This window comes from Ursus arctos, unplaced genomic scaffold (assembly GCF_023065955.2).
Source record: "Ursus arctos isolate Adak ecotype North America unplaced genomic scaffold, UrsArc2.0 scaffold_24, whole genome shotgun sequence".
NCBI classification, from domain to species: domain Eukaryota; kingdom Metazoa; phylum Chordata; class Mammalia; order Carnivora; family Ursidae; genus Ursus; species Ursus arctos.
This window is the reverse complement of record NW_026622919.1, coordinates 21,413,897-21,440,657: the sequence shown is the minus strand read 5'-3', so window position 1 is coordinate 21,440,657 and position 26,761 is coordinate 21,413,897. Positions and strand designations below refer to the sequence as shown.

Sequence of the window (26,761 nt, the reverse complement as noted above, 5' to 3'; positions counted from 1 at the left end):
CCCAGCGGAGGAGCCTGATGTGGGGCTCGACCCCAGAACGCCAGGATCAGGCCCTGAGCCGAAGGCAGACGCTTAACGACTGAGCCACCCAGGCGCCCCTTTGTATTCCTTATCTTGAAGAGTCCTCCAAATTTCATAAGCTTCAGGCACCACCACACCCGGATCTGCCCTGGTATAAGTAAACCTGAGACTTTATTGAGCAATTACCTTGTGCTACACACTGTTCAGAGCGCTTCGGGACCATTATCTTCTTTAATCCCTAGTGCAGTACGCCAGATGCTATTTTACAAGTGAGCAAACTGAGACCCAGAGAGGCTTGGTCACTTGCCTAATGTCACACAGCTATTATGTAGCAGACCGGTGATTCGAACTCAAGTCCTTCTGATCCCAAACCCCCTACTGTGAAAATGCCCGCCTATAACCGTGCTAGGAATATGAAAGCAGCTTAAGAAATGCTAGTGTCCTTCATTCTCCAGTCCTCAGCTGATGCCTCTGATCCCCTCTTGACCAGCACAGGCATGCTCTGCTCTTGGCTGAGGCATTCCGGAGTTGCCAGGCGTAGGAAATAAAAAATAAGGATGCCCTGTTAAATTTGAATTTCAGATAAACAATGGATAATGTGTTCATTAAGTATGTCCCATGCATTTTTGGTTGGAATTTCCAAGGGAAACACACCTTTCTTTGGTCACCCCCCCTTCAATCCCTCCCTGGGCTTTAAGAACCGGGTCTGGGGCTTCAGATGGAATGCAGAGTGGGGAGGCAGAATTGAACATGCTAGTAAAAAGCAAGGGACAGAAAAGGAACTTTGGATGAATTGGGTGCTGAGTGTTCCCCTAAACCAAGAGAGGAATGTTCTTTGAAGAATTGATATGGATGTGCCTCCGATTTGACTCTCCTCCAAACTTGTCGACCCTGATATGAAAACTGTGCTTTTCAGACTGGAAAAGATACCTAAAAGATGCGAGAAGGTATGCCCGGGAGTCTTGGAAGCCACGAGTTAAACACAACCCACCCACCTCCTTTACTATCCATTTGATTCGAGGATGTGGTGGGAGAACCATTATTTGATATTTAAAAAAAAAAACAGGCATATGATGGAATAGGACGCAAACTTGCTGGGAACTTCTACGGTAAAACCCGCGACTTCAAGGAACGTTGAGGATGGCAGCCTGAAGCATTTGCCCCAGACTCCCCCTGGTGTGTGTGTCTGGGGGGGGGGTGGCGATCGCCGTCCCCTGCTTTAGGGTTCTCCGTGGGAACGCGTGCGAAGGGCGCAGGCAAGCCCGGCGTCCGGGCGCGGGGAGGGGCGCACCCCAGGCCTGCGCGCCGAGGGAGAAAGTGAAGCTGGGAGTTGCCACTCCCAGGGACTCGCTGGAATGCGGCGGAGGGGGTGGGGGGGCGAGCCGTGAGCGCGCTAGCTCCCAATCACGGGAGGCGGAGGAGGTGGAGGAGGAGGGCTGCCTTGAGGAAGTACAAGAATGAAGTTGTGGAGCTGAGAGTCCCCCGCGTCGTGCCCCGAGAGCCGAGCAGAGCCCCCAGGCAGCCGCCCGGCCCTTCGCAGCCCGGTCCAGCCCGAGCCATGGGGCCGGAGCCGCAGTGAGCACCATGGAGCTGGCGGCCTGGTGCCGCTGGGGGCTCCTCCTCGCCCTCCTGCCCTCCGGAGCCGCGGGCACCCAAGGTGGGTCTGGCGTGGGGAGGGCGCGCAGCAGCGACGCGCCCCTGCAGCCCGGGGATCCCCGCCGAAGTCCCCGGGCAGGCGGGGAGCAGTGGGGGCCACACGAGCTTCCCGATCCGCAGTTTCGGACGGTCCCGGCGCGGCGAGCCGCCTGCCTCGGCAGGGAGGGGGGCAAAAGGGAGGTGGGGCGGGGGCGATGACGCCCCAGCGGCTCTGACTGTCCCGGTCAAGAGACTGGCGCTTTCCAGACTCCGCGACGGCTCTGGGAACTTGTCAGAAAAGTTCTGTGAAATTGTCCAGAAAGTTTGCCCTCAAAGGGTGTACTGCATGGTGTGTGTGTGTGTGTGTGTGTGTGTGTGTGTGTGTGTGTGTTCTTTCCCCTTTCTTGAGCCCCTTCAAACTTTCTCGGAGCCTTTCCAGTTGGCAGCCTCCGCCTCCAGACTGGACTGGGCTGGATTCCTCGGGGGTCCCTTCTGCTGCCCCTCCCCCTGTCCCCTCCCTGCCCCCCGCCCCCCTCCCCGCCGCCGATTGGGTTTAGTTCCTCCAGCTTCAGGCAGGATCGGGGTGTGTGTGTGTGTGTGGGGGGGGGTGGTGGTGGGGAAAACAACCTGTCCGGCCAGAGCCGGGCAGGAGAGGGTGGCCGGTCGGACTGCAGAGTTGCCTCATGCTGGAGTCTGAGGTGGGGGGAGGGGGAGACGTTTGTTTTGAGCGAGTTTCTTTGAGGGCCAGCTCAGGGACTGTGCGCTTTGTGACTTTTGGAGAGCATGGGCCACGGAGGGTTGGTGGTGGGTCTTCCTGGTCTGGGGCATAGAGTGGGAGAGTTCCAGGCGAGGGATTCCTGGGCAGTTGGGGGTGCGTGGAGAGGAAAGCCAAAGAAATAGGGCCAGACGAGGGTAAGCCGGGGGCTGGGTTGCCTTGCCTTTCCCTTTATGCAGCATGTGGGGAAGGGTGGTGGTGGGGGCAGTGCGGGCATGCCTCACTTGTCCATCCAGATGCCCGGACAATTCAAGCTAATGTGGGCTTGAAATACGCTCTGTGCCAGGCATGGTGCATGGTGGTTTGCACGCATTCCCTCCTTTTAGTCCTCAGACCAACCCTACAAGAGAAGTCCTACTAGTATTCCCATTTCTAGGCGAAACGTGGGCTTAAAGAGGTTAAACAGCATCAAGGAAGTGGTGGGTCCAAGACTGGATCCTAGACGGTGCGACCCCAACCACGAATTCAAAATCAGCATCCGTCTACCTTGAACAATGGAGGACACTGCTCCCTGCATCACTGGGTTGTGGGGAAGACAAAATGAGAGTGTTCTGGGAGTAGTGGGTGGTCTCCGTTGGTCAGGGAGTCTGGAGAAGGGGTGGGTGTCATTCTGTCTGTGTGTTGCCCGAGGGCCCCTCTGTCTGAGCATTGCTGCGTTATCTGAGGGGTGTCTGTGCCAGGGTGTTCCTGAGTTGCGTGGCCTGGGTGTTTGTGTGTCTGGGCTTTGTGTTGCCAAACAGCAGTCTCCCTGCTGGCTTGGGGACTTAGCTGAACTCTGCCCTCTCAAGGAACTCCCTCAAGGTGCTGGGCCAGATCGACTGTAAACAGCGGGAGGCGGCCCCACGCCTTCTCTCTGAGGAAGGAGGCTCTGCTTTCCTGGGAGCCCGTCCTTCTCTGTTTCCCAGGCGGTGTCTTCAGCTCTGACCTTCTGCTGAGATGGGTGAGGCGGGGCTGCACTGTTAGACAGAGCTGCTGCCTCCCTCACCTGGGCCTGTGCATTGAGCAGATGTTGGGGGGGAGCGGAGCTGGGTTGCTGCAGTGCTGGGATCCTAGGGGTCCATTTTCCCACTGACGACTGGGGCCTCCTCAGGTCGATCTCACCCCTCCATCTGCACTGCTGGGTGCAAAGACAGATGTTGGGCGTGTCGGGCAGAAAATGGTTGCAATGGCAGCGCCCCGCCCATCTGCCTCCAGCACCCCTGCTGTATCCCAGGGCTGAGGGCTAGTAGGGCAGGCATTTGGGGGAAAGAGGAGATGGAGAGGACCCAGAGGGTCAGGATTTTGCTAGGATTCATTCCTAAAGATTTATTTATTTTAGAGAAAGGGAGGGAGGAGGTAGGGGGAGGGGCAGAGGGAGAGGAAGAGAGAATCTTAAGCGGACTCCCCACTGAGCGCCAAGTCCCATGTGGGGGCTCAATCTAACGACCCTGAGATCACGACCTGAGCCGAAATCAAGAGTCAGACACTTAACCGACAGAGCCACCCAGGTGCCCCTAGGATCCATTCTTAGAGGTCAAAGTTTTGTCAAGTGTAACAAACACAGACTTCTTATCTTGCGGAGCTCCTATTTTAATTCCCAAACAATTCTTCCAACAACTTCCTTTTTCCTATAGTTGGGGAAAGTAACTTCATTTTAATATTCAAGGGAAAAATAACCAATTGAAAAGCTAGAATGAAATGCAAAAAGAGAAAATACATTGCATTCCAAATAGAAGGGCACCTTTTATTTTCTCTTGGTTTGGAATTACCCATACTCTTGCTATATGAACTTCTCTTGCCTTAACTTAAAAAAAAAAAAAAGTGCGACGTGCTCCCTATATGTCAGGTTCTTTCCCATGGACGGTTTCATTTCATCTCTGCAACAATCCAGTGAAGTGGATACACACGGTTAAAAGAAGTGAAGTGACTTATCCAAGGCTTCCTAGTGACCCAAAAATGTCTAGACCCAATAATAATGTCTAATGAGGCATTAAGAGTTGGTCAAAGTCTTGGGGCCCCTGGGTGGCTCAGTCGTTAAGCCTCTGCCTTCGGCTCAGGGCGTGATCCTAGGGTCCTAGGATGGAGCCCCGCATCAGGCTCCTCTGCTGAGAGCCTGCTTCTTCCTCTCCCACTCCCCCTGCTTGTGTTTCCTCTCTCGCTGGCTGTCTCTGTTTCTGTCAAATAAATAAATTAAAAATCTTAAAAAAAAAAAAAAGGAGTTGGTCAAAGTCTTATCCTATTTAACAGGAATGGGGTGAGCAGAGGCTCAGGGGCAGCTGGGCGGCCAGACTGGGGTAGAGGTGCTACTCTGCAGTTCACGTGGCTAACCTCCTTTATCTAGGCTGTAGGAAGGGCGGTGAGCTGGGGCCCACCGAGGTCCTCTCCCTCCCTGTCCAGCCCATGCCTGCCTTCCTCTCATGTCCCCCAAGGATGGCAAGGGACTGAGAGCAGGGACAGGGCAGAAGCCAGGGGGGCCTGCAGGGCTATGGGTGAGGGAGACAGTTGGAGTGGAAGCATGAGGAGCCCGTAGGGGGCTGGGGTGGGGGGCTGGAGTAGGGCCCAGGAAGTTGTGTCTGCCCCTGGGTGCTGAAATGATCTGGAAAGAGATCCCCCCACACTGTCTTTGCCTGTGGGAAGACCCTCCGGGGTGACACCTCCATCTCTTGCTGGGGCCACCTTTCTTCCCCACCCCTGGGAAGAGAGCCCACGTAGGATGAGGGGTGTGTGTTCTCCAGGAGTGGGAGATTATTATAGCCAGTGTTTGTGTTGCCTCAGTTCTGTTTACAAAGCCTTGTCGTGTTTACAGACTGCTTTTTGATTCATTATGTCATTTAACTCTCATTTCACTTCTCTGGAGAGAGTCAGAGTTGTTATTGTTTTATTATCCCATCCTTACAGCCAAGTTCAGGTCACAAAATATTCATTGAGAGTACCCACAAAGTCACAGGCACTGCTGAGCATAGAGATGTGTCTGATAATGGACTCTGCCCCAGAGGTCCAGGGACTTGCTCAAGGTCACACATGAGCAGCCCCAGCTAGGGTTCTGGTTTAATGACCCTGAACTCGGGCCCTGGTGTGATATGGGCCTTGATATACCAGGTGTATGTGGTGGGTGAGTTCTGGGCATCACTAGAATGGACTCCTACCCTTTGGGTCTGGGGGAGGTGAGCTTTGAGGGGGCAGGTAGTGTTCATGGAAACCAAAGGAAGTATTTCTTGCTGGTGAGCAAGAGAAGCATCTGGGGCTGAAGTCTGGTGGGGAGGAAAGAACCCGCTTGAGAGCACCCCCGGGGGGAGACCGAACCCTGACACTGAAGTCCAGCCAGAGGGATTTAAAGGATCCTGAGCAGTCTTTGAGCAGAAGGATGGACACGACTACTTCAGTTGGTCCCATTTGCTTTGGAAGTTTCATCCATCCATCCATCCATCCATCCATCCAGGAAACTCTAACCTGGTGTTGGGCTGGTCCTGCCTCACAGTGCTGCCTGCACAGCTAGAGGGTGGGGCTCCTGAAGATCAGGGGTCCTGGAGACAGAGAGCCCCCCTCTGTAGAACAGGACTTCCTACCCCACCACCCCGCAAGTCAGTGGAGGCTGGGTGGATATGGGGACTGTGGTGAGGACTGGAGAGGAGATTGGTGAGAAGGGGAGTGGGTGGGAGGGAGGGGCTGAGCTTCCTGGTGAAGGGGACGGAGGTGGAGAGGTAGGGGAGGTGTCAGGAGGCCCTTCTTGGCTTCATGCAAGCGTGGTGGGGGAATTCGCCACAAGCCTCCAGCTCCCTGGGAGAGTAGGTCTCTGTACCAGTTTTACCACCTGTTGCAAACACTTAAAGAATCTTAGCCTCAAATCAGCCACAAACAAACTCACTAGTGGGGCGGGGCTGCCGCTCTTTCTGGCCCTCAGCTCAGCCCAGCCACCCTGCCCTGCCCAGAGCCCGTAGTGTTTATCGGTGGCATCGATAGAGTTGGCTGTGTATTTCCCTTTGCACTGGGCGTGGGGGGAATTTGTACGTGTCCAGTTAAGAATGTAGGATCAAAGTCAGATAGACTCAAGTTCAAATCCTGCCTCTGTTGCTTACGAGCTTTATGATCTCAGGAGAATAAGCCCCGTCGGCCTCAGCTTCCTTCTTTGCAAGATAGAGGTTGCAGTCCCAGCCTCTGGATGACGTTATGAGGCTCCGCCCAGAGGGCCTGCCCGCGTACAGTAGGTGCTCAGTTAATGTGGCTGCCCTTGGTGTTCCCATTGTTGATGTTTTCCTATTGCCTGGTTGCCACAGCTGGTGTCCCTTAGAGGTGGCAGAGGGCCACAGGGGGTGGAGACAGCCTCTGCCCCAGCTCTGTTTGTCGCTGTCCCGGGCTTGGGCCAGAGCTCTGGGGTCTGGGCCTGAAGACAGCTGAGCCTCCAAAGCAGCTGAGGCTGCCGAGGCCGCGGGAGGTCCTAGCAGCGGGCGTTATTTTGGGCCTGGCCTGCCACCCCCAGCTCCTGTTTCTCTTGGGAGTCTGGGGGGAGGGACCCTTGAGTTCTATTTCTGGGCCCTCCCCTTCCTCCCTCTTTGCTTCCTTCCCTATCTGTCCAAAGGGGTGGGAAAAGAGACCACTCTGGCTTTACTGGGAGGCTGTCAGCTCACGGCTCATTGGCCCAGGCAGGAACCCCAGGGGCTTGCCCCACCAGCCTTTTCCCAGCTTTCTGGAAGCACAGGGTATCTCTTGTTACCCCCCCTCCCCCAGGATTGGACTTCAGGCTCCAAGTTGCTGGGGGAGCCGGAGCCCTGGTGTCAGACCTCGGAGTCAGCCACCGCTGTCCCCCTGAATCTGCACGTGGGCTGTGGGAGGTGGGGTGGCGGCCCACGGGAAATCGAGGCGGCTCAGGCACCTGTGGGCCTGTGTCTCTGGGGGTGCCCTCCGCCCCCCCCCCCCCCGCACCGGCACACCCTCCTGGGCAAGACGCGCCAGGTGATTCACCTTCTCACCAGAGCAGAAAAACGAGTTCAGCTGGGCACTTTAATCTCCCCCCTACTGGCAGGCACCGGGCCAGCGGCTGTCCCCAGCAGCCCCTCACCAGGGGTGGCTTACCCCTTCTATATCCCTGGGCTTCGTAGGCCCTTCGGGTCTCAGGGACACCCCGCTGGGGTCCGGGTGGGCTGGGGAGGCAGTTCATCTCGATGCCCCTTGGCTGATGGCTGGCACCGGGCAGGCACGCAGGGCTGACGTAGTGCCCTTGTGGCAGGAGTTCCGTGGCATAGATTCTGCCAGCTGGTTCTGGAGTCTTGCCCTGACGAGGTGGCGAGGGTGAAGCACCCGCATGGGAGCCGTCAGAGGAGGCATCACTCTGGCCCAAGGTCTGTAGCCTGGGTCCGGATGCCCATTGTTGGGGTCTGATGCTCCTTTTTTCTGCCTCGGGGAATTCCAGAGGTCCCTGCAGTGACCAGGCCCCTAGGGGTCCCCGTGCCCCAGCTATGACTCTAGCCGACCTTCCTCCCCTCCTTTCTGGGTGGCATTGTGGGGGTGGATGTCCCTTGCCAAGAGGTTGGCATGTGCGTGGTACTGGAATGGGGTGGGGAGAATGCCCTGAGTTTGTTTGCTTGGGAGAGGGGCAGGGGGGATCCGGAAGATTCATGATTCATCATGGCCTCTCTCGGGGGATTTTTACCCCTTGGCCATGAGTCGGGCTTTTGGGACAAAGGGAGGCTTTCTTTGCCAGCCAACACCCTGGATCAGGCGGGCAGGCTCCCCAGGGCTGGCACAGTGGGGCCCCCTCTGGGTGCTCAGGATGGGCCAAGTTAGAAGGGGCCTCTCCTTGGATTTCCTTCCTCTTCCCAGACTCGCAAACTTTCTTTTGCTGTTGTGCCTTCTGCACGTGCAAGGGACCTGGGAAGAGGGGTCCTTCGCTTGTGCTTCCCACCGTCTGAGACGGCATGACTCTGGGTGGTGGGTGTAGAGGAGGGGCCAGGTTGGAGAAGCTCCCTGGGCAGTGCCCTCTGACCCGTACCCTCCCTTTCGCCAGTGTGCACCGGCACAGACATGAAGCTGCGGCTCCCTGCCAGTCCCGAGACCCACCTGGATATGCTCCGCCACCTCTACCAGGCCTGTCAAGTGGTACAGGGTAACCTGGAGCTCACCTACCTGCCCGCCAATGCCAGCCTGTCCTTCCTGCAGGTGAGGCCCCTGGGGGACCCAGCCAGGCCCCGCCTCCAGCTGAGCGGAGCCTTATGCCTATAAATGGGTGGGAGAGGAGGGTGCGCTCTGTTTCCTCTCTTGTTGGGGTTCCTCAGTTGGGACGACGTCCTTTCTGATGTCTACTCCCTGTCTGTCCTACTGCAAGACCGGTTGACTCCCTCTCTATGACGTGGCGGGCCACAGACATCTCGGGGTGGAACGCAACCGTTTCTGTGCTAAATGTTTTTGCCCTCTTGCCAGCGTGTTGCCCTCCCCCTACCCCCTGCCCCAGCCACTGTCCCTGTCCTGCCTGGAGCGGTGAGCGGGCAGCTGGGAGATGTGGGTTCTAGGTCCCGTTCTGCTACTGACAAGCCGTGTGAATGTGGTCTCGGCCCTTGGCTTTGGAAGCAATAAGCACGCTTTGACTCCCCTCTGGGAAACCACCAAATGGGAAATGTGTGAACAGGGGAGAGAGAGGGAACCAGCCTGCTGGGTTGTGTCTGTCGTGGCCTGGAGTGGCCTGGAGTGGGGCCACGTCTGTGATGCGGGGTCAGATCACAGACATCCTCTCACGCAGGTCTTCCCTTTCATGGCCGAGGAAGCTGAGATGCAGAGAGGGTGGGGTGCTTGCTCTCAGTTCACAAAGTGCTCCCCCCACCGGTTATCTGTCTTGACCCCATAAGAATCTGGCTGGGGAAGTGGAGAGTGGCCTTGATCTCTACTTTATGCCCGAGAGCGCTGGACTTCTCAGTGGGTGGGGGCTTGACCCCAGATCTCCAAGCCCTCGATAACCCTGAGGAGGCTGGGGGGGGGCTGGTAGTATTCCAGGGCCCAGGCCTGCCTCAGCCCCACCTGACCCTCTTCCCTCCCAGGATATCCAGGAGGTACAGGGCTATGTGCTCATTGCTCACAGCCAAGTGAGACAGGTCCCGCTGCAGAGGCTCCGAATCGTGCGAGGCACCCAGCTCTTTGAGGACAACTACGCCCTGGCCGTGCTGGACAATGGAGAGCCGCCCGAGGGGGACACCTCTGTGGCAGGGGCTACCCCAGGAGGGCTGCGGGAGCTGCAGCTTCGAAGCCTCACAGGTGGTCACCACTGTCACCAACACCTTCTCCTCGTTTCTGGGAGCTGGCCAGGGCCACTGCTAGCCGCGGGAAGCTTCGTGTGAATTAGAACTGGCATCCCTTCCGGATGGATGCGGTGGAGCTAGGGAAGGTGCCTTGGTGAAGATTAGAAAAAGATTTCCCTCCTTCCCAGGAAGTCACGGCTTGTACGACCCTACACAGTTTAATAATGAGGATACAGGCTGGGGTTTCTCCACTTTTTGGCCGAGTACCCATGTGCAGTGAACAACCTGTGTAACTGTATATGGCAGCCCCAGAGCTGACAGCATCCCCGACTCTGTGGCCAGTTACTTTGCATGCAGGATCCCATCTTGGTGCTATCATCTTGCAAGGAAGCACCAATGTTAGGCTCTTTTTACAGATGAGAAAACTGTACAGGGTTTACAGAGGATGAGTGACTTGCTCAAGGTTACATAGCTAGTTAGTGGTGAGGCTGATTTTCAGACTCCAGAGTCTTTTTTAACCACGAAACCGTGTGCACAGGGTGTAGAGGTGGAGGACAGGAGGGAGTGGCATGGCCATCCGGACCGGGTCACGGACAGCCCACCCCTCCCTGGATCTCAGGTTGTTCGTGTGGGGGGTGGTGGGGACTGGTAGAGCTAGAAGATGTTGGTGTCTTCTCTAATCCCTGGGGAAACTGGGGTGGGTTTAAGAGGCCTGTTCACCTCTAAAGAAGTCAGGAGGGCCCCACGGGAGCGCGGAAGGGGCCAGGCAGGAAAGGAAGGTGCTGAACATTGCTCACCCCGCAGAGATCCTGAAGGGAGGGGTCTTGATTCAGCGGAACCCACAGCTCTGCCACCAGGACACGATTTTGTGGAAGGACATCTTCCACAAGAACAACCAGCTGGCCCTCACGCTGATAGACACCAACCGCTCTCGGGCCTGTAAGCCATGCACCTCCCTGCCTGCCGCTTCCTCTCTTTCTCGGGTAGCCCAGAGACCCCAGACTCCTGGCTCACACCACCCCCCACTCCCCACCCCTGCGCTAACACTGCCCATTCCCTTGTTCTGTCCCATTCCCCTCCTGCCATCCCTCTGTGTCTCTTCACCTCTGTGGCCCTCTGTCCTACCTCCGTCTGCTTCTGGATTGTGCCTAGGGTCCTTTGTTCCTGCAGAGTCTCTCCCTCACTGTGCGTTCTGCCTCCTGGTCTCTGTGTCTCTGTTTCTCTCCCCAGGCCAACCCTGTTCTCCAGCCTGTAAAGACCCCCACTGCTGGGGAGCAAGTTCCGGGGACTGTCAGAGCTGTGAGTCTTAGGGAGGCCCAGAATCTGGGGGGCAGAGGGGCTGAGTGGAATAAAGGGGACACGGGGTGGGGGTGGGGGTCACCAGGTCTCGGCGTCTTCCCTGCGGCAGGAGGTCATCGCAGAAAGTGATGCCAGGGTTCCCGGTTCCCCGGGCGACTGCCCAGGCCTCATGCTGCCCCTTGTCTGACAGTGACACGAACCGTCTGTGCCGGCGGCTGTGCCCGCTGCAAGGGCCCAAAACCCACTGACTGCTGCCACGAGCAGTGCGCGGCTGGCTGCACGGGCCCCAAGCACTCGGACTGCCTGGTATGTGCCCACGGGGCCCGAGGGTGGGCGTAAGGGGAGGGGTCCCCCCACCTGCTACGGCCCTGTTGCTCCTTGCACACCAGGAAAGAACCAGGTGCCCAGTGACCACCAGCTGCCTGTCCCTGTCCCGCTCCTCCCCCCAGGCCTGCCTTCACTTCAACCACAGTGGCATCTGTGAGCTGCACTGCCCAGCCCTGGTCACCTACAACACGGACACGTTCGAATCCATGCCCAACCCTGAGGGCCGATACACCTTCGGTGCCAGCTGTGTGACCGCCTGTCCCTGTGAGTGCCAGGGAGAAGCGTGCGTCTGTCATTTGGCTGGGAGGGGGTTGGTTTATGTAAACGGGGCGCACTGCCAGCACTGTCTGCTTCTTGCCCCGGAGAGCTGGTCACCGCACTTCGTGTCCAGCTGCCTCGTGCTTTCGACAGCTGTGGAGGAGGGCGGCCAAGAGCAGCCGCTAAGAGCCTGGGCTCAGGAGCGAGGCTGCCTGGGTTTGAAACCTGGCTCTACCCTATTCAGGTCATGTGACCTGCCTGCTGTACCTTCATGTTCTCATCTGTAAAATGGGGACAAAGTAGCCCCGACCTCATAAGGTGGTTATAACGTTTGAATGAGTCCATATATTTCTAAAAGATTTATGTATTTATTTTTAGAGAGAGAGAGAGAGAGGCTGGGGCAGAGGGAAAGAGTCTCAAGCAGACTCCCTGCTGAGCGTGGAGCCCGATGCAGGCTGATCTCAAGACCCTGAGATCATGACCTGAGCAGAAATCAAGAGTCGCTTAACCCACAGAGCGACCCAGGCGCCCCTGAATGAGTTAATATTTGTCAAGCTCTTACAGCAGTGCCTGGCACATATTAAGCACTCCTAAATGCTAATTTTTATTCAATAGTCTAGATTGATCAGAGTTTTATTTAACAGTTCCCCTATTTATTGATGTGCATTTGGGGACTGACCTTGGACCTGGTGCCCTCTTTCTTCCTGTCATGGGAGACAAGAGTGGGCTCTTGGGTCCTAGTCAGACCCGCTGCATGATAGGTCAGAGTTCAAAATGCAGAGACAGACCGTGTTCAACTTCTGGCTTCTCCGCTGAAAAGCACAATGACCTTGAGTAATTTCCATAAAAATGCTTTGGTTCCCTCTTGGCCAAATGGAAGTCCAGCTGCCCGTCACATAGGGTTGTCGTGAGGCGTAAATGAAAGTGAAAGGCACAGACGCACAGTAAGGGCATTTCGGTCTTGGTCGGTATTGTCGTATTCTGTGGGCACGGTGACATTGCTCCCGGTGCGGCGTGAAGGGCCAGGGCCGCTGGACCCACGGTCTGCATCTCCTCAGACAACTACCTGTCCACGGACGTGGGATCCTGCACCCTGGTCTGTCCCCTGAACAACCAAGAGGTGACGGCTGAGGATGGCACCCAGCGGTGTGAGAAATGCAGCAGACCCTGTGCCCGAGGTAACCGCTGGCCACGCCTGGAGCCAGGCTGCGCTCTGTCCCTCTGCGTACCTGTCCCTCTTCAGACCCTCCTGGGACCCGGTCCTTTCCTTCCACTGTCTCTGTCCTGGCCCTCCCTGGATCGGTCCCACACGGTCCCCCATATCTCCTGTCAGTGTTCGGTGCGGTGGAGGGGGACTGTGGACAGGGCCCTGGAGTTTGAGGCCCTGGCGCCCGTGCGGGGGCTGAGATGGCCCCTTCACTGCCTGCTCTTCTGCACAGTGTGCTATGGTCTGGGCATGGAGCACCTGCGGGAGGCGAGGGCGGTCACCAGCGCCAACATCCAAGAATTCGCCGGCTGCAAGAAGATCTTTGGGAGCCTGGCGTTTCTGCCAGAGAGCTTCGAGGGGTAAGGGTGTGCGGAGTGAAGCACCCATGGTCTAGCGGCACCAGGGCGGTCACTGAATCCTGAGCGCCCAGAAGGGGCAGCCTCTCTGGGGGATGCTGGGAGACAGAGGCGGGAGGCCAGAAATGCAAAAGAAGCAGGTGGGGGGTGTGTGTGAGGACCAGGCGGGGGGTTGCGTTCATACATGACATGTTCGCCGCGTATGTGCACTTGTATGGAGGTCAAGCCATCCGAAGGAAAATTCTCAAGTTCGTACTGGTTTATTCGTAATAGCTGTCAGCTGGAAAGAATGCAGATGTCTATCAACAGGTGAAGGGTAAATAGTGCTCTAGCGACACGATGGCATTGTCAGCAATAAAGAGAAACAGACTACTTACTGATAGATAACGACAGCGGCTCAAAGTTATCACGTTCTGCGAGGTCAGCCGGGCAGGAGAGAGGCCACAGGGCACACGATTCCCTTCACGTGAGGCAAAGAATAGGCAAAACCGCTCCGTGGTGATAGAAATCGGAACAGTGGTTGTCCCCAGGGTGGGGGGGACTGGAAGGGGACACAAAGTCATTTCTGGGGTGATGGCAGTATTCTGTGTATCGGTTGGGGTAGTGGGCACATGAGTGAATGAATTTGTCAAAACTCCAAACTGTACGTTAAAACCATGCATTTTATTGTATGTGAATTAGATTTCAATAAAAATATGAATTAAAAAAAGAGAAAAAATCCCCTTTAACATTTCCTGCAGCTCTACTCCCCTTTCCAGAGGCAACCACTGCTAACGGCGTGTGTGGGTTCTCCTAGGCCATTTCTCCGTGGATGGACACACGCAGAGAAATGTAGATTTAGTAATTTTGTTGAGGAGGTTGACTTAAAGTGGGAGCTCATGGCGAGCACTGTCTGCCTCTTGCCCCGGAGAGCTGGTCACCGCACTTCGTGTCCAGCTGCCTCGTGCTTTCGACAGCTGTGGAGGAGGGCGGCCAAGAGCAGCCGCTAAGAGCCCGGGCTCAGGAGCGAGGCTGCCCGGGTTTGAAACCTGGCTCTACCCTATTCAGGTCATGTGACCTGCCTGCTGTACCTTCATGTTCTCATCTGTAAAATGGGGACAAAGTTGCCCCGACCTCATAAGGTGGTTATAACATTTGAATTAGTTAATAATATTCATACACTCTTAGAACGGTGCCTGGCAGATACTAAGTGCTCTTTTTTTTTTTTAAGTGCTCTTAAATGTTAGTTTTTGTCTGTAGTCAGGCTAGATGGGGTTTATATTTAACAGCTCCCCTATTTACTGATGGGTATTTAGGTCGTTTTCAATGTTTGCTCTTACAAACAGTTCTGTGCTGTACGTGTCTCTGGGAACAAGAGCCAATGTCTGTCTAGGCCACATTCCTAGAAGTAGGATTTCTAGATCAAAGGATATAAATATTGTTTTGACAGACCCTGCCAAACTAAGGGCTGGGCTTTGAAACTCAGGATGAAAACAGCCGGGCTTGATGGGCAAAGGGTTTAAGTAAAGTCATTAATGGAGGCGGCTGGGGGAGGGTGGCTGAGCCAGCTCTGGGGGTCATGCCCACCAGCTTCCTGGCCCTGCTGACTCCTCTCCTAATCCTCCTCCTAGAGACCCAGCCTCCAACACTGCCCCCCTGCAGCCTGAACAGCTCAGAGTGTTCGAGGCCCTGGAGGAGATCACAGGTGGGCTTTGCCTCTCTGCGTCCTGCTCTGACAGGGTTGGGGGTCCTCATCCTGTCCCCACACCCCTAGCCTCCCCCTGTGCCTGCAGGTTACCTGTATATCTCAGCGTGGCCGGACAGCTTGCCTAACCTCAGTGTCTTCCAGAACCTGCGAGTAATCCGGGGACGAGTTCTGCATGAGTGAGCACCGGGGAAGGGGGGGCCGAGGAGCTTCCTGGGGAGCCTGTGGAGAGGCTTTGGGTGTGGTGGGCACTCCTATTCTCTGGGACTCCAGCAATCATGTTTCCATGGGAGTTGGCAGAGCGTGCTGGGACGGGAGGGTGGCCCCTGGTGACAAGGGAGGGTCAGTGGTACAGCCAAACACTCCTCCCGCAGTGGCGCCTACTCGCTGACCCTGCAAGGGCTGGGCATCAGCTGGCTGGGGCTGCGCTCGCTGCGGGAACTGGGCAGCGGGCTGGCCCTCATCCACCGCAACGCCCGCCTCTGCTTCATCCACACGGTGCCCTGGGAGCAGCTCTTCCGGAACCCCCACCAAGCCCTGCTGCACAGTGCCAACCGGCCGGAGGCCGAGTGCGGTAAGACAGGGAGCCCGGCACCACGCGCTCCCGTCTGCCAGCACGCAGGGGTGCCCGGGCGCCCCTCGCAGCCGCAATCTCGGGCCCCTGCAGACGGCCCATCCCCGCTGCACCATTCCTGACACGGCTCTGGCTGGCTTGACCTCTTGCCATGGCTTCCGGCTGGGTCCTGTCACACCGCCTTGGCGTCCCTGCCTTCCCTTTCCTCTCTGGCCCTGGAACCTCAGCTCTTTGTTTGCCCCGTGTTGCCCAGCACCTGTCCCCACAACTCTGGGCCACGGTCACCGGCCCCTGCCCCAGCCTCCTCCCCTGGGTCACTTGAACCTGGAACCTCCCTCGAGTGTCCCCGTCTGATCCCTCCCTCCTCACTGCAGTGGGCGAGGGCCTGGCCTGCTACCCGCTGTGCGCCCATGGGCACTGCTGGGGTCCGGGGCCCACCCAGTGCGTCAACTGCAGCCAATTCCTTCGGGGCCAGGAGTGCGTGGAGGAATGCCGAGAACTGCACGGGTATGCAGGGCGGGGCGGGGGGCGGCCAGGGAGAGGGCACGGGGGGGGCTCCTTCCAGACCCCCCCTCATCAGCCGCCCCCTCTGTCAGGCTACCCCGGGAATATGTGAAGGACAGATACTGTCTGCCATGCCACCCCGAGTGTCGGCCCCAGAATGGCTCAGTGACCTGCTTTGGGTCGGTGAGTTGCTGGGGCCTCGAGCTGGGTGGAAGGAAGCGAGGGCTGGAGGGAAGCAAGGCCAAGTCGGTCCACTGTCTCAGAAGAGGGCTCCGAGTTCAGACCTGGATCGCGGGAGGGTGGAAAAGTGGGAGGGTGGAAGGAGGCTGGGGACGCTGGGGACTACAGGAGTCGTGTGGTGGACCCCGAAACTCTCGGATTACGCGAGGGGCCCAGGGAGGCCTGTGTGCTTGGCTGTGGTTGTGCCAAGGTGGTCAGACCTATGGGCTTAGGCATCGGACTATCTGGATTCGAATCCAGGCCCTGCTTCCAACCTTGGTTTGTTCATTTGTAAAATGAATATTGTATGAGGTGCTACCTCATTGGAATGCAATAAACATGAACTTAAAATAGGGCTTGGTGCAGGCCCAAGCACAGGAAAGATTTACTACATATTAGTTACTATTATTACTTGCTGTGGTATCTTAAGTAATACACTCCCCTGCTGAGCTTCCGGTTCATCTGAAGCCCCAGACTTGGGGCAGGAGACCCAGCAGGGCTGGGCTGTCCCAGGAGCAGAGCCGGGGGTGGGGGTGGGGGATGGATGGCATGCTGTTGAGTGGCCGTGGGAAGCGCGAAGGGGACACACGGGCTGGATCCTGCTGCCCTGGGGGTGTCGGTGCCAGCGCCCTACAAACCCTTCCTCCCCTCCCAGGAGGCTGACCAGTGTGTGGCCTGCGCCCACTACAAGGACCCTCCCTCCTGCGTGGCTCGCTGCCCCAGTGGTGTGAAACCCGACCTCTCTTTCATGCCCATTTGGAAGTTTGCAGATGAGGAGGGCACATGCCAGCCGTGCCCCATCAACTGCACCCACTCGTGAGTCTGAGGGTCTTTTCTGCGGGAAGGAGAGCTTTGTCGTGGGAGCCTTTCTGAGGCTCTTCTCATAAAAGGGGGATAACTCTGCCTTTGCTTATCCTGAGACTCTTAGTTTTGTTTTTGTTTTTTTCTTTTTCTTTTTTTTTTTTTTTTAAAGATTTTATTTATTTATTCGACAGAGATAGAGACAGCCAGCGAGAGGGGGAACACAAGCAGGGAGAGTGGGAGAGGAAGAAGCAGGCTCATAGCGGAAGAGCCCGATGTGGGGCTCGATCCCGTAACGCTGGGATCACGCCCTGAGCTGAAGGCAGACGCTTAACCGCTGTGCCACCCAGGCGCCCCTGTTTTTGTTTTTTTCTGACCGCAAAAGTAACATGTGTTGTTAAAAATTTTTTTTTAAAGATTTTATTTATTCTTTTTTTGTTTTTGTTTTAAAAGATTTTATTTATTTATTGGACAGAGAGAGACACAGCCAGCAAGAGAGGGAACACCAGCAGGGGGAGTGGGAGAGGGAGAAGCAGGGTTCCCGCTGAGCAGGCAGCCCGATGCGGGGCTCGATCCCAGGACCCCTGGATCACGCCCTGAGCTGAAGGCAGATGCTTAACAACCGAGCCACCCAGGCGCCCCTAATTTATTCATTTGAGAGAGAGAGGGACAGGGAGAGAGAGCACGAGAAGGGGGGAGAGGCAGAGAGAGAAGCGAACTCCCTGCTGAGCCAGGAACTCGATGTGGGGCTCGATTCCAGGACCTGGAGATCACGACCTGAGCTTAACGACAGAGCCACCCAGGCGCCCCTGTTAAAAATTTTTTAATGAAAACATGGAATATAGATGAATGTCGTTTAGCAGTTCTGTCCCCGCTGTTAATAATTTGTAATATTTTTCCTGTTTTTACCTGTGCACATGCTAACATAACACGTAAAATGTGTTTAAATATATATAATTACTCTTAGTTCTTTTGATCTGTTCATATTCTAACATATATGTTTTATATATAAACTATATGTTAATATATATTATTATTCTCTAATTGGTTTTATCTGTGCACATTGTAACACACATGTATTTTTTTACTAAAATGGGATCATAGACCATACATACTGTTTGCAAATTGCTTTTTTTTCTTTTCTTTTTTTTTAAAGATTTTATTTATTTTTATTTTTGAGAGAGAGCACAAGCAGAAAGGGGGGGGAAGGACAGAGGCAGAGGGAGAAGCAGGTTCCCCACTGAGCAAGGAGCCCGATGTGGGGCTTGATCCCAGGACCCTGGGATCATGACCTGAGCCAAAGGCAGACGCTTCACCGACTGACCCACCCAGGGCGTCCCTGCCTTTTTTACACTTAACAGATTCTTGCAGTGTTTTTCCATGTCCTAACATGGTGATCTACCCTATTATTCTAATTTTTTTTCATTTAGTTGTCTTTAATTACACACGAGACACATGAATTCATCCTTGCGATGAACACTTTCAGCAATATAAAAGTATAAATATTGGAGGGGCGCCTGGGTGGCACAGCGGTTGGGCGCCTGCCTTCGGCTCAGGACGTGATCCCGGCGTTATGGGATCGAGCCCCACATCAGGCTCCTCTGCTATGAGCCTGCTTCTTCCTCTCCCACTCCCCCTGCTTGTGTTCCCTCTCTCGCTGGCTGTCTCTCTCTCTGTCAAATAAATAAATAAAATCTTTAAAAAAAAAAGTATAAATATTGGAAAGTAAATGTGCCCTTTTCTTCCACTCCCCTGGGGAGAACCATCAGATGTCATCCTTCCAGGCTTTTCTTTATGCATTTACATAAACATATATTACATTCACTTTAGGTTGAGTCCAGTAAGAGTGCTGTTTTTGTAAGTCAAAAATGGTTGAGGGGCGCCTGGGTGGCTCAGTCATTAAGCGTCTGCCTTCGGCTCAGGGCGTGATCCCGGCATTCCAGGATCAAACCCCACATCAGGCTCCTCTGCTAGGAGCCTGCTTCTTCCTCTCCCACTCCCCTGCTGTGTTCCCTCTCTCTCTGGCTGTCTCTCTGTCACATAAATAAATTTAAAAAAATAAATAAATAAAAAGAGAAAACAAGAAAACTTTAAAAAAAAATGGTTGAGGGGCGCCTGGGTGGCTCAGTCATTAAGCATCTGCCTTTGGCTCAGGGCCTGATCCCAGGGTCCTGGGATCGAGCCCCGCATTGGGCTCCCTGCTCTGCGGGAAGCCTGCTTCTTCCTCTCCCACTCCCCCTGCTTATGTTCCCTTTCTCACTGCCTCTCTGTCAAATAAATAAAATCTTTTAAAAAATGTCCTGCAGTCCATCTCGTAGACAGGTCTGTGTGCGTGCACTTGCTCACGCAAATGGGATCACGTTCTACGCACGTTCTGTACTTTGCTTCCCTCCCCCACCCCCCACTTGGTGTACCTTGGAGTCCTTTCTTGTGAAGACACACTGATCTACCTCCCCCCCACCTTTTTTAAAAGATTTTATTTATTGATTTGACAGAGAGACAGCCAGCCAGAGAGGGAACATAAGCAGGGGGAGTGGGAGAGGAAGCAGCAGGCTCCCAGCAGAGGAGCCCCATGCGGGACTCGATCCCAGGATTCTGGGATCACGCCCTGGGCCGAAGGCAGACGCTTAACAACTGAGCCACCCTAGAGCCCCCCCCCCCCCTTTTTAACTACTCAGTCTGCAGCACGGATGTAGTATTATTTCACTATGCCCCTGTTGGAGGGATATTGATTTTCTTTCTCTTTTTTTCTCTTTCTCTTTCTCTTTTACTTTTTCTTTTTCTTTCGACTGCAGTTTATTGCACTTGAGCTCCATGGACAAGTGGGCATCTTGTACGTGCCCCCTGGCCTACAGGTGTTGGCATTTTTAGGGTATATCCTGAGAGGTGGAACCGCATTGCCAGACTGTCCTCTGCAGAAGTTGGGCCAGTTTACCCCGGCCTTCTTGTGCAGAGGAGGTGGCCGTGCTTTTGGACTTGATGCTCCTTTGGGTGCCGCCCATTCCTACCTACCACAGGGAGGTGGAGGGGAGCAGGAAATGCAAGTTCAAGGCCGGGGAAGGAATCCCCTTGTGGGGTGGTAGAAACAGCTCTGGTGACCTCGAGTCCAGTTTCTGCCTTTGTTAAACGGGGTAATAACCCAGCTACACCCATCCCGGGATGGTTGTGAAGCTGGAGTGAGCCTAGGAGGAGGTTCCCAGCCTCGCTGACGGGATTCTCTCTCTCTCCTGCAGCTGTGGGGACCTGGACGAGAGGGGCTGCCCCGCCGAACAGAGAGCCAGGTAAGCCCGGTCCCCGGGACACACCCTATGCTGTCCCTCAAGCCCCTACCAGCCCCTGGGTGGTCACTGCTACAGTGGTGGTGGTGGGGGGGGGGTCTCCTGTCATGACACCTGTCCCTTCCCAGCCTAGTCTTCCACTGTTGATTTCCCTTTCAGTTTGCTTCAACAAGTAGACAGAGGACCTCCTTAGGATGCTTAGGGGCTGGGGAACAGGAAAAGATGGGGAAGATCCCCCAGTACCCCTTCACCCTTGAGTAGCTAGATGTCTCCTAAGGGACACAGGCAGCACTCAACCCCCTGGGACAAAAGGTAGATTGAGAAGAGAGTGCAGTGGCACTGGAGCGAATGATGAAGTCTTAACCGGGTGGCGGGGGGCTTCAAGGAGGAGGTGGCATTTGAGCCAGGGCCTGAAACAAGGGGCAGGTAGGTCACTTGCATTAGGAAGAAAGCAACCAGGTGGCACGGTGGGGGAGGGGTCAGGAAAATCTAGGATGTGTTTGTTCGAAGGTTCTGGTGTGGTGGGCCATTGAGTGAGCACAGAGAAGGGTGGAAGGGGTGAATCTGAGTCAGGTTAGGGCATAGATCCTCCCTCACTACCGGGCCACAGGGATGGACTTGATTTCTGGGCAGTGGGCAGCTTTGGGAAAGACTCTAGGGACAAAAACAGATCAGACTGTGTCCTTGGCGATCGTTTGTCCGTGAAACCAGCATTCACGAGAGGTCTGTGATGTGCCAGGCTTTGGCCAAGCAAGGGAGGGGGGCAAGGATGGCGATGATGTGGGGTCGACACCCAGGAGTTTCATCTGTGCCAGGGTGAGCTGAGTTTTGAACGATGACCCCATGGAGAAATGGTGGTCCAGGCAGGAGTAACAGAATGCACCAAGGCTGGGAGGTGTGGAAAATCATGACCTATGGGTGAAAAATTTGGCTCGGACATCAGAATCACTGGGTGCGCATTCCTGGGCCCCACCCCATACCACAGCAGAGTTGCCGGGAGTGGGGCTCCAGACTCCTGCACATTAGCCAGCTCCCTAGTGATTTTTGTCAGGAAGTTTCACGGTCTTAGGCTAGAGCCGTGGGCAGGCACACAGACAGTTTGGAGATGGGGTTAAGGAGGCTTTCAGTGTTCCAGGCTTTCAGTGGTTGGAGCCAAGGGAGGGTTTTTGAGCAGGAGAGGATGGAGTCCATGGGTCGCGCTTCTAACTATCTTATTTATTTATTATTTGAGAGAGAGAGAACCCAAGAGAGCACAAGTGGTGGAGAGGGAGAAGCAGATTCCCTGCTGAGCAGGGAGCCTGATGCGGGGCTCGATCCCTGGACCCTGGGATCATGACCTGAGCTGAAGGCAGCCGTCCAACGACTGAGCTACCCAGGGGCCTGTACCCCCCCTTTTATTTTTAAGATTTTCTTTCTTTCTTTTTTAAAGATTTTTAATTTTTTTATTTGAGACAGAGAGAGTGAGCACAAGCAGGGGGAGTGGGAGAGGGAGAAGCAGACTGCCCGCTAAGCAGGGAGCCCAGTGCGGGGCTTGATCCCAGGACCGTGAGATCATTACCCGAGCCGAAGGCAGATGCTTAACTAACGGAGCCACCCAGGAGCCCCAAGATTTTCGTTTATTTGAGAAAGAGAGAGAGAACAAGTGGGGGGGGAGGGGGCAAAGGGACAAGCTGACTCCCTGCTGAGCTTGGATCCTGACAGGGGGGCTCAATCCCAGAACCCTGAGATCATGACCTGAGCCACCCGGGGCCCCCCAACTTCCCTTTCTAAACACCAGTGACCTGCATGCCCCTCCCTGGGGCTCCCTCACCCCTTTATGGCCCAGCCTGGGCCCCACTCCCTAACCCCGGCTCCCGCCCCCAGCCCTGTGACATCCATCATTGCCGCTGTGGTGGGCATTCTGCTGGCCGTGGTCATGGGGCTGGTCCTCGGCATCCTGATCAAGCGAAGGCGACAGAAGATCCGCAAGTACACGATGCGGAGGTTGCTGCAGGAAACCGAGGTGAGGCAGTCGGGGGGCCTCCCCGTTGGCTTGGGGTCTGCGGCCCAGCCTGTGTCACTGACGCACCACCCCTGCACTCCAGCTGGTGGAGCCGCTGACGCCTAGCGGAGCGATGCCCAACCAGGCTCAGATGCGGATCCTGAAAGAGACAGAGCTGAGGAAGGTGAAGGTGCTTGGATCCGGAGCTTTTGGCACGGTCTACAAGGTCAGGGGTGGGGCCAAAGTTCCAAGGTGGGCGGTCCCAGAGGATGTGGGGGGTGTGGCCAAGCCTTCTGTGGGGACCCCCGGGAGAGCGGGGGTGGTGTTGTTTGGGGGGGCAGTTGGGTTGGAGGCTGGAGCAAGGGAAAAGGGAGTGGAGAGCAGGGCCAAATAGTGGGATTGGCCCCAGGCTGGGGAGGGCGTTCAGAGCCCAAGTAAGGACCTTCTGGACCCCTATGGGTTGGATCTGGTATGCCCTCTTCCTGCTCATATCCTCCTCTCTCTGCCCAGGGCATCTGGATCCCTGACGGGGAAAATGTGAAAATCCCAGTGGCCATCAAAGTGTTGAGGGAAAACACATCTCCCAAAGCCAACAAAGAAATCTTGGACGTAAGCCCCTGCACGCTCTCCGGCCGGGAGCATAGGAGGGAACCCCCAGCTGCAGGTCTGGGCTCTGGGCTCGCTCTGTTCACTGGCGTTTGGCGAGACACTTTGTGGTCCCCCAAACCTCGACTCTTAACCTCCTGCCTGTGGGCCATGTTTCTGGTTTGTGACGGATGGGGTTGGATTGAGTGAGGGTCCCCAGTAATGCCTTGGCCCTCAAGAGGGATGTGTGGTGGTTGTGGGGTTGTGGTCTCCCACACCCTCTCAGTGAATACCCTTGCCCCCAGGAAGCGTATGTGATGGCTGGAGTGGGCTCCCCATATGTGTCCCGCCTTCTGGGCATCTGCCTGACGTCCACGGTGCAGCTGGTGACACAGCTTATGCCCTATGGCTGCCTCTTAGACCACGTCCGAGAGCACCGTGGGCGTCTGGGCTCCCAGGACCTCCTGAACTGGTGTGTGCAGATCGCCAAGGTACGCACTTAGGGGGCCTGGGCTCTGCGGGTGTCCTTGGGGGCAAGCCTCTGTCTCCACACAGGGCTAGGATGGGGAGGCTTCTTGGGAGAGTACGGCCAGAGCGTGGTCCACATCGATGCCTCTGATCACAGGGGATGAGCTACTTGGAGGACGTCCGGCTCGTGCACAGGGACCTGGCTGCCCGGAACGTGCTGGTCAAGAGTCCCAACCATGTCAAGATTACAGACTTCGGGCTGGCTCGGTTGCTGGACATTGATGAGACCGAGTACCACGCGGATGGGGGCAAGGTTAGAAGAGGGAGCAGAGTGAGGCAAGGTGGAGTGGGGTCTGGCCCCTGGGAGAAGTCTAAGAACAGCCCTCTCCCCACCACACCTAGTGTGACTTCTTTGCTCTCCCAGGTGCCCATCAAGTGGATGGCGCTAGAGTCCATTCTCCGCCGGCGGTTCACCCACCAGAGTGACGTGTGGAGCTACGGTGTGTGGCCCGGGGGTTTGGGAGGAGGGCTGGACAAGGAGCTGTGGCCCTGGGGGAGGGGCGCATGCTGGGAGGAGGAGAGCAGGAATGGGAAAATTAATGGACACATCTTAGCATGAATGTGGGAGGGAAGGAAGGGGCTGCCAGGGTCTATGCACTTCCCTGGGACTAAGGAAAGGCTGGGTTAGCTCCCGCCCCTTGGCATTGCACCCCACCCCCCATCCTTCCCCCGTGGTGCCAGGTTCTTGGGCAGAGCTTCTGGGGCTCAGGGCACTAAAGTACCCTCTTGTCCTCCCCTCCACCTCTAACCCTAACCCCATCTCTGCCCCAGGTGTGACTGTGTGGGAACTGATGACTTTTGGGGCCAAACCTTACGATGGGATCCCAGCCCGAGAGATCCCTGACCTGCTGGAGAAGGGGGAACGGCTGCCCCAGCCCCCCATCTGCACCATCGACGTCTACATGATTATGGTTAAATGTGCGTGGCTGAGCTGTGTCGGCTGCCTGGAGGGAGGGCTGGGAGGTCCTGGGTGGAGGGGCCTCTAAAGGGGATGGGAGGGGACCAAGAGCAGGGTCCCTAGTGTGGTTAAAGGAGCCTCGGAAGGGTTTGCTTCCCTTTTACAGTACCAGGCCAGAGGAGTTCTAGAAGACCAGCTAGGAGGAGAGTTACTTGCAAAATAGAAAGGGGAAACTAGGAGAGATTCTCAAAGGATCTAGCTCAGGACCTGAGTCTGAGACCTCTTCTCTATGACCGGAGGGCCTGGGCTCTACTCACAGGGGTTGTCTAGACCAGACCGGAGAGGGAGGGAGTAGGGCCGCACACAGGCTGCAGGCAGAACTGAGACGCTGAGCTCCGTCCTGCCCCCAGGTTGGATGATAGACTCTGAATGTCGACCACGGTTCCGGGAGTTGGTGGCCGAATTCTCCCGCATGGCCAGGGACCCCCAGCGCTTTGTGGTCATCCAGGTACGGGGCCTTTCCACTCCATCCCTGCATGTGACTAAAAAGCACACTCCCACAGAGGGTGGGGAGGGAGAGGACTCAGTCCCGGGCCTCTGAGCCCAGCCCTCTGAGCCCAGCCCTTGCCTGATTGTCAGACCTTGTCCTCGCGGAGCCTTCCTGGGGGGTCAGTGTGCTGGGCTGGGGGGAGAGGCTGCCACGCTGTCTCCCTCCTCCCCAGAATGAAGACCTGGGCCCCGCCAGCCCATTGGACAGCACCTTCTACCGTTCGCTGCTGGAAGATGATGACATGGGGGACCTGGTGGATGCCGAGGAGTACCTGGTGCCCCAGCAGGGGTTCTTCTGCCCAGAACCTGCCCCTGGAGCGGGGGGCCCGGCCCACCGCAGGCACCGCAGCTCGTCCACCAGGGTCAGTGCCCTCGGTCACACCGTGTTGGGGGTGTACTTACCTCCCCCACGGACTGGGGTCCCTTTCTCCTGTGTCACCGCCCCCAACAATCACCTCTCATGGAGACCCCATTATCCCTGAGGACTCCTACTGCCTTCCAACCCTTGACCTCTTTCTCTCCACGGTGACTGTCAAACCCCAATGGTGACCTGTTCATCTCCTGGGACCCTGTCACCTCCCATGGAGTCTCCATCCCAGATCCATGAATGACCCCAGCACAACCTTCTCTCGTCTCCAGAGTGGCGGTGGTGAGCTGACAGTGGGACTGGAGCCCTCTGAGGAGGAGCCCCCCAAGTCTCCACTGGCCCCGTCAGAGGGGGCTGGCTCTGACGTGTTTGATGGTGACTTGGGAATGGGGGCAGCCAAGGGGCTGCAGAGCCTTCCCCCCCAGGACCCGAGCCCTCTACAGCGGTACAGCGAGGACCCTACAGTACCCCTGCCCCCTGAGACTGATGGCTACGTTGCCCCCCTGACCAGCAGCCCTCAGCCTGGTATGGAATCCAGGCCCAAGCTAAGAGATTGGGAGAGAAGTCGGGGAGGGAGCTGGGGGTGTGGGGGGACTGGTGGTAGCTGGGACACATGGGTTCCTTCCCCTAATGAGCCCCCTCCTCTTGGCCTTTCAGAATACGTGAACCAGCCAGAGGTTTGGCCGCAGCCCCCCTCACCCCTAGAAGGCCCTCTGCCTCCTCCTCGACCTGCTGGTGCCACCCTGGAAAGGCCCAAGACTCTGTCCCCCAAGACCCTCTCCCCTGGCAAGAATGGGGTCATCAAAGACGTTTTTGCCTTTGGGAGTGCGGTGGAGAACCCTGAGTACTTGGCACCCCGGGGCAGGGCTGCCCCTCAGCTCCACCCTCCTCCAGCCTTCAGCCCAGCCTTTGACAACCTCTATTACTGGGACCAGGACCCATCAGAGCGGGGCTCTCCACCCAGTACCTTTGAAGGGACCCCTACAGCAGAGAACCCTGAGTACCTGGGCCTGGACGTGCCAGTGTGAGCCAAGAGGCCAAGTCTGCCGAGGCCCTGCTGAACCCTCAGGGAGTGGGGAAGGCCTGACTTCTGGCCTGAGTCGGGATGAGGCAGGAAACGGGCTCTTGGCCCACATCCAGGGGATCCTGCCGCACCGGGAACCTTCCTCCTTCAGATCCCATGAGGCCGAGAGGGGCCCAGCCTGGTTGGTCGAGGGGACAACACTGGGGAGTCCTGACTGACTGCGGAGCACAGCCCCAACCAACTCTTGGGTCCCATGGATGCCACAGCCAGTCTCCTTACCTGAGGGAGCAGCTCAACCTGCTTCTCTTAACTCCAGATCTTTGACACTGAAGGACTTAGGGAAGCTGGGCCTAGACGGGGAGGAGGCTCCAAGGGAGTGTCTTAGGAACAAGAGCAACCCGTCCAGAGACTGTCCCTGAGACCCAGCTCTGAGCCCAGGAAGGGAGCAGCAAAGCCACCCAGATCCAGTCCTTGTACAGAGTGCTTTTCTTGTTTTGTTTTTACTTTTTTTTTTTTTTAAAGATGAAATAAGGACCCAGGGAGAGCGGGTATTGTGGAGGGGGGTGGGACCCTCAGGTTAGGGGAAGGGTGTCCTTTCTCCACACCCACCTTCTCCATGTGCAAATATATTTTGGAAAACAGCTGGGCACCAGCCTATGTCTGGGGTGGCTCTGTGCCAACCCTTAGCG

General features: G+C 56.3%; 1 protein-coding gene across 3 annotated transcripts; it reads left to right on the top strand.

The window, feature by feature from the left end:
* Positions 1 to 1,328: 1,328 nt before the first annotated feature.
* Positions 1,329 to 26,713, top strand: ERBB2 (erb-b2 receptor tyrosine kinase 2). Of its 3 annotated transcripts, XM_057317951.1 has the most exons (28): positions 6,449 to 6,611; positions 7,635 to 7,746; positions 8,412 to 8,563; positions 9,436 to 9,649; positions 10,438 to 10,572; positions 10,864 to 10,932; positions 11,123 to 11,238; positions 11,382 to 11,523; positions 12,576 to 12,695; positions 12,957 to 13,083; positions 14,691 to 14,764; positions 14,853 to 14,943; positions 15,139 to 15,338; positions 15,713 to 15,845; positions 15,935 to 16,025; positions 16,717 to 16,877; positions 20,096 to 20,143; positions 22,004 to 22,142; positions 22,225 to 22,347; positions 22,632 to 22,730; positions 23,012 to 23,197; positions 23,332 to 23,487; positions 23,599 to 23,674; positions 24,006 to 24,152; positions 24,543 to 24,640; positions 24,855 to 25,043; positions 25,321 to 25,573; positions 25,706 to 26,713. In XM_057317951.1, exons 2-28 carry the CDS (start codon positions 7,710 to 7,712, stop codon positions 26,074 to 26,076), a joined length of 3,747 nt encoding a protein of 1,248 aa, XP_057173934.1. In that variant the 5' UTR covers positions 6,449 to 6,611; positions 7,635 to 7,709; the 3' UTR covers positions 26,077 to 26,713. The 3 variants fall into 3 exon arrangements, with proteins under 3 accessions (XP_026368725.2, XP_057173934.1, XP_026368726.2); XM_026512940.4 differs by lacking the exons at positions 6,449 to 6,611; positions 7,635 to 7,746 and adding an exon at positions 1,329 to 1,678; XM_026512941.4 differs by lacking the exon at positions 6,449 to 6,611 and having other exon boundaries at positions 7,593 to 7,746.
* Positions 26,714 to 26,761: the final 48 nt, after the last annotated feature.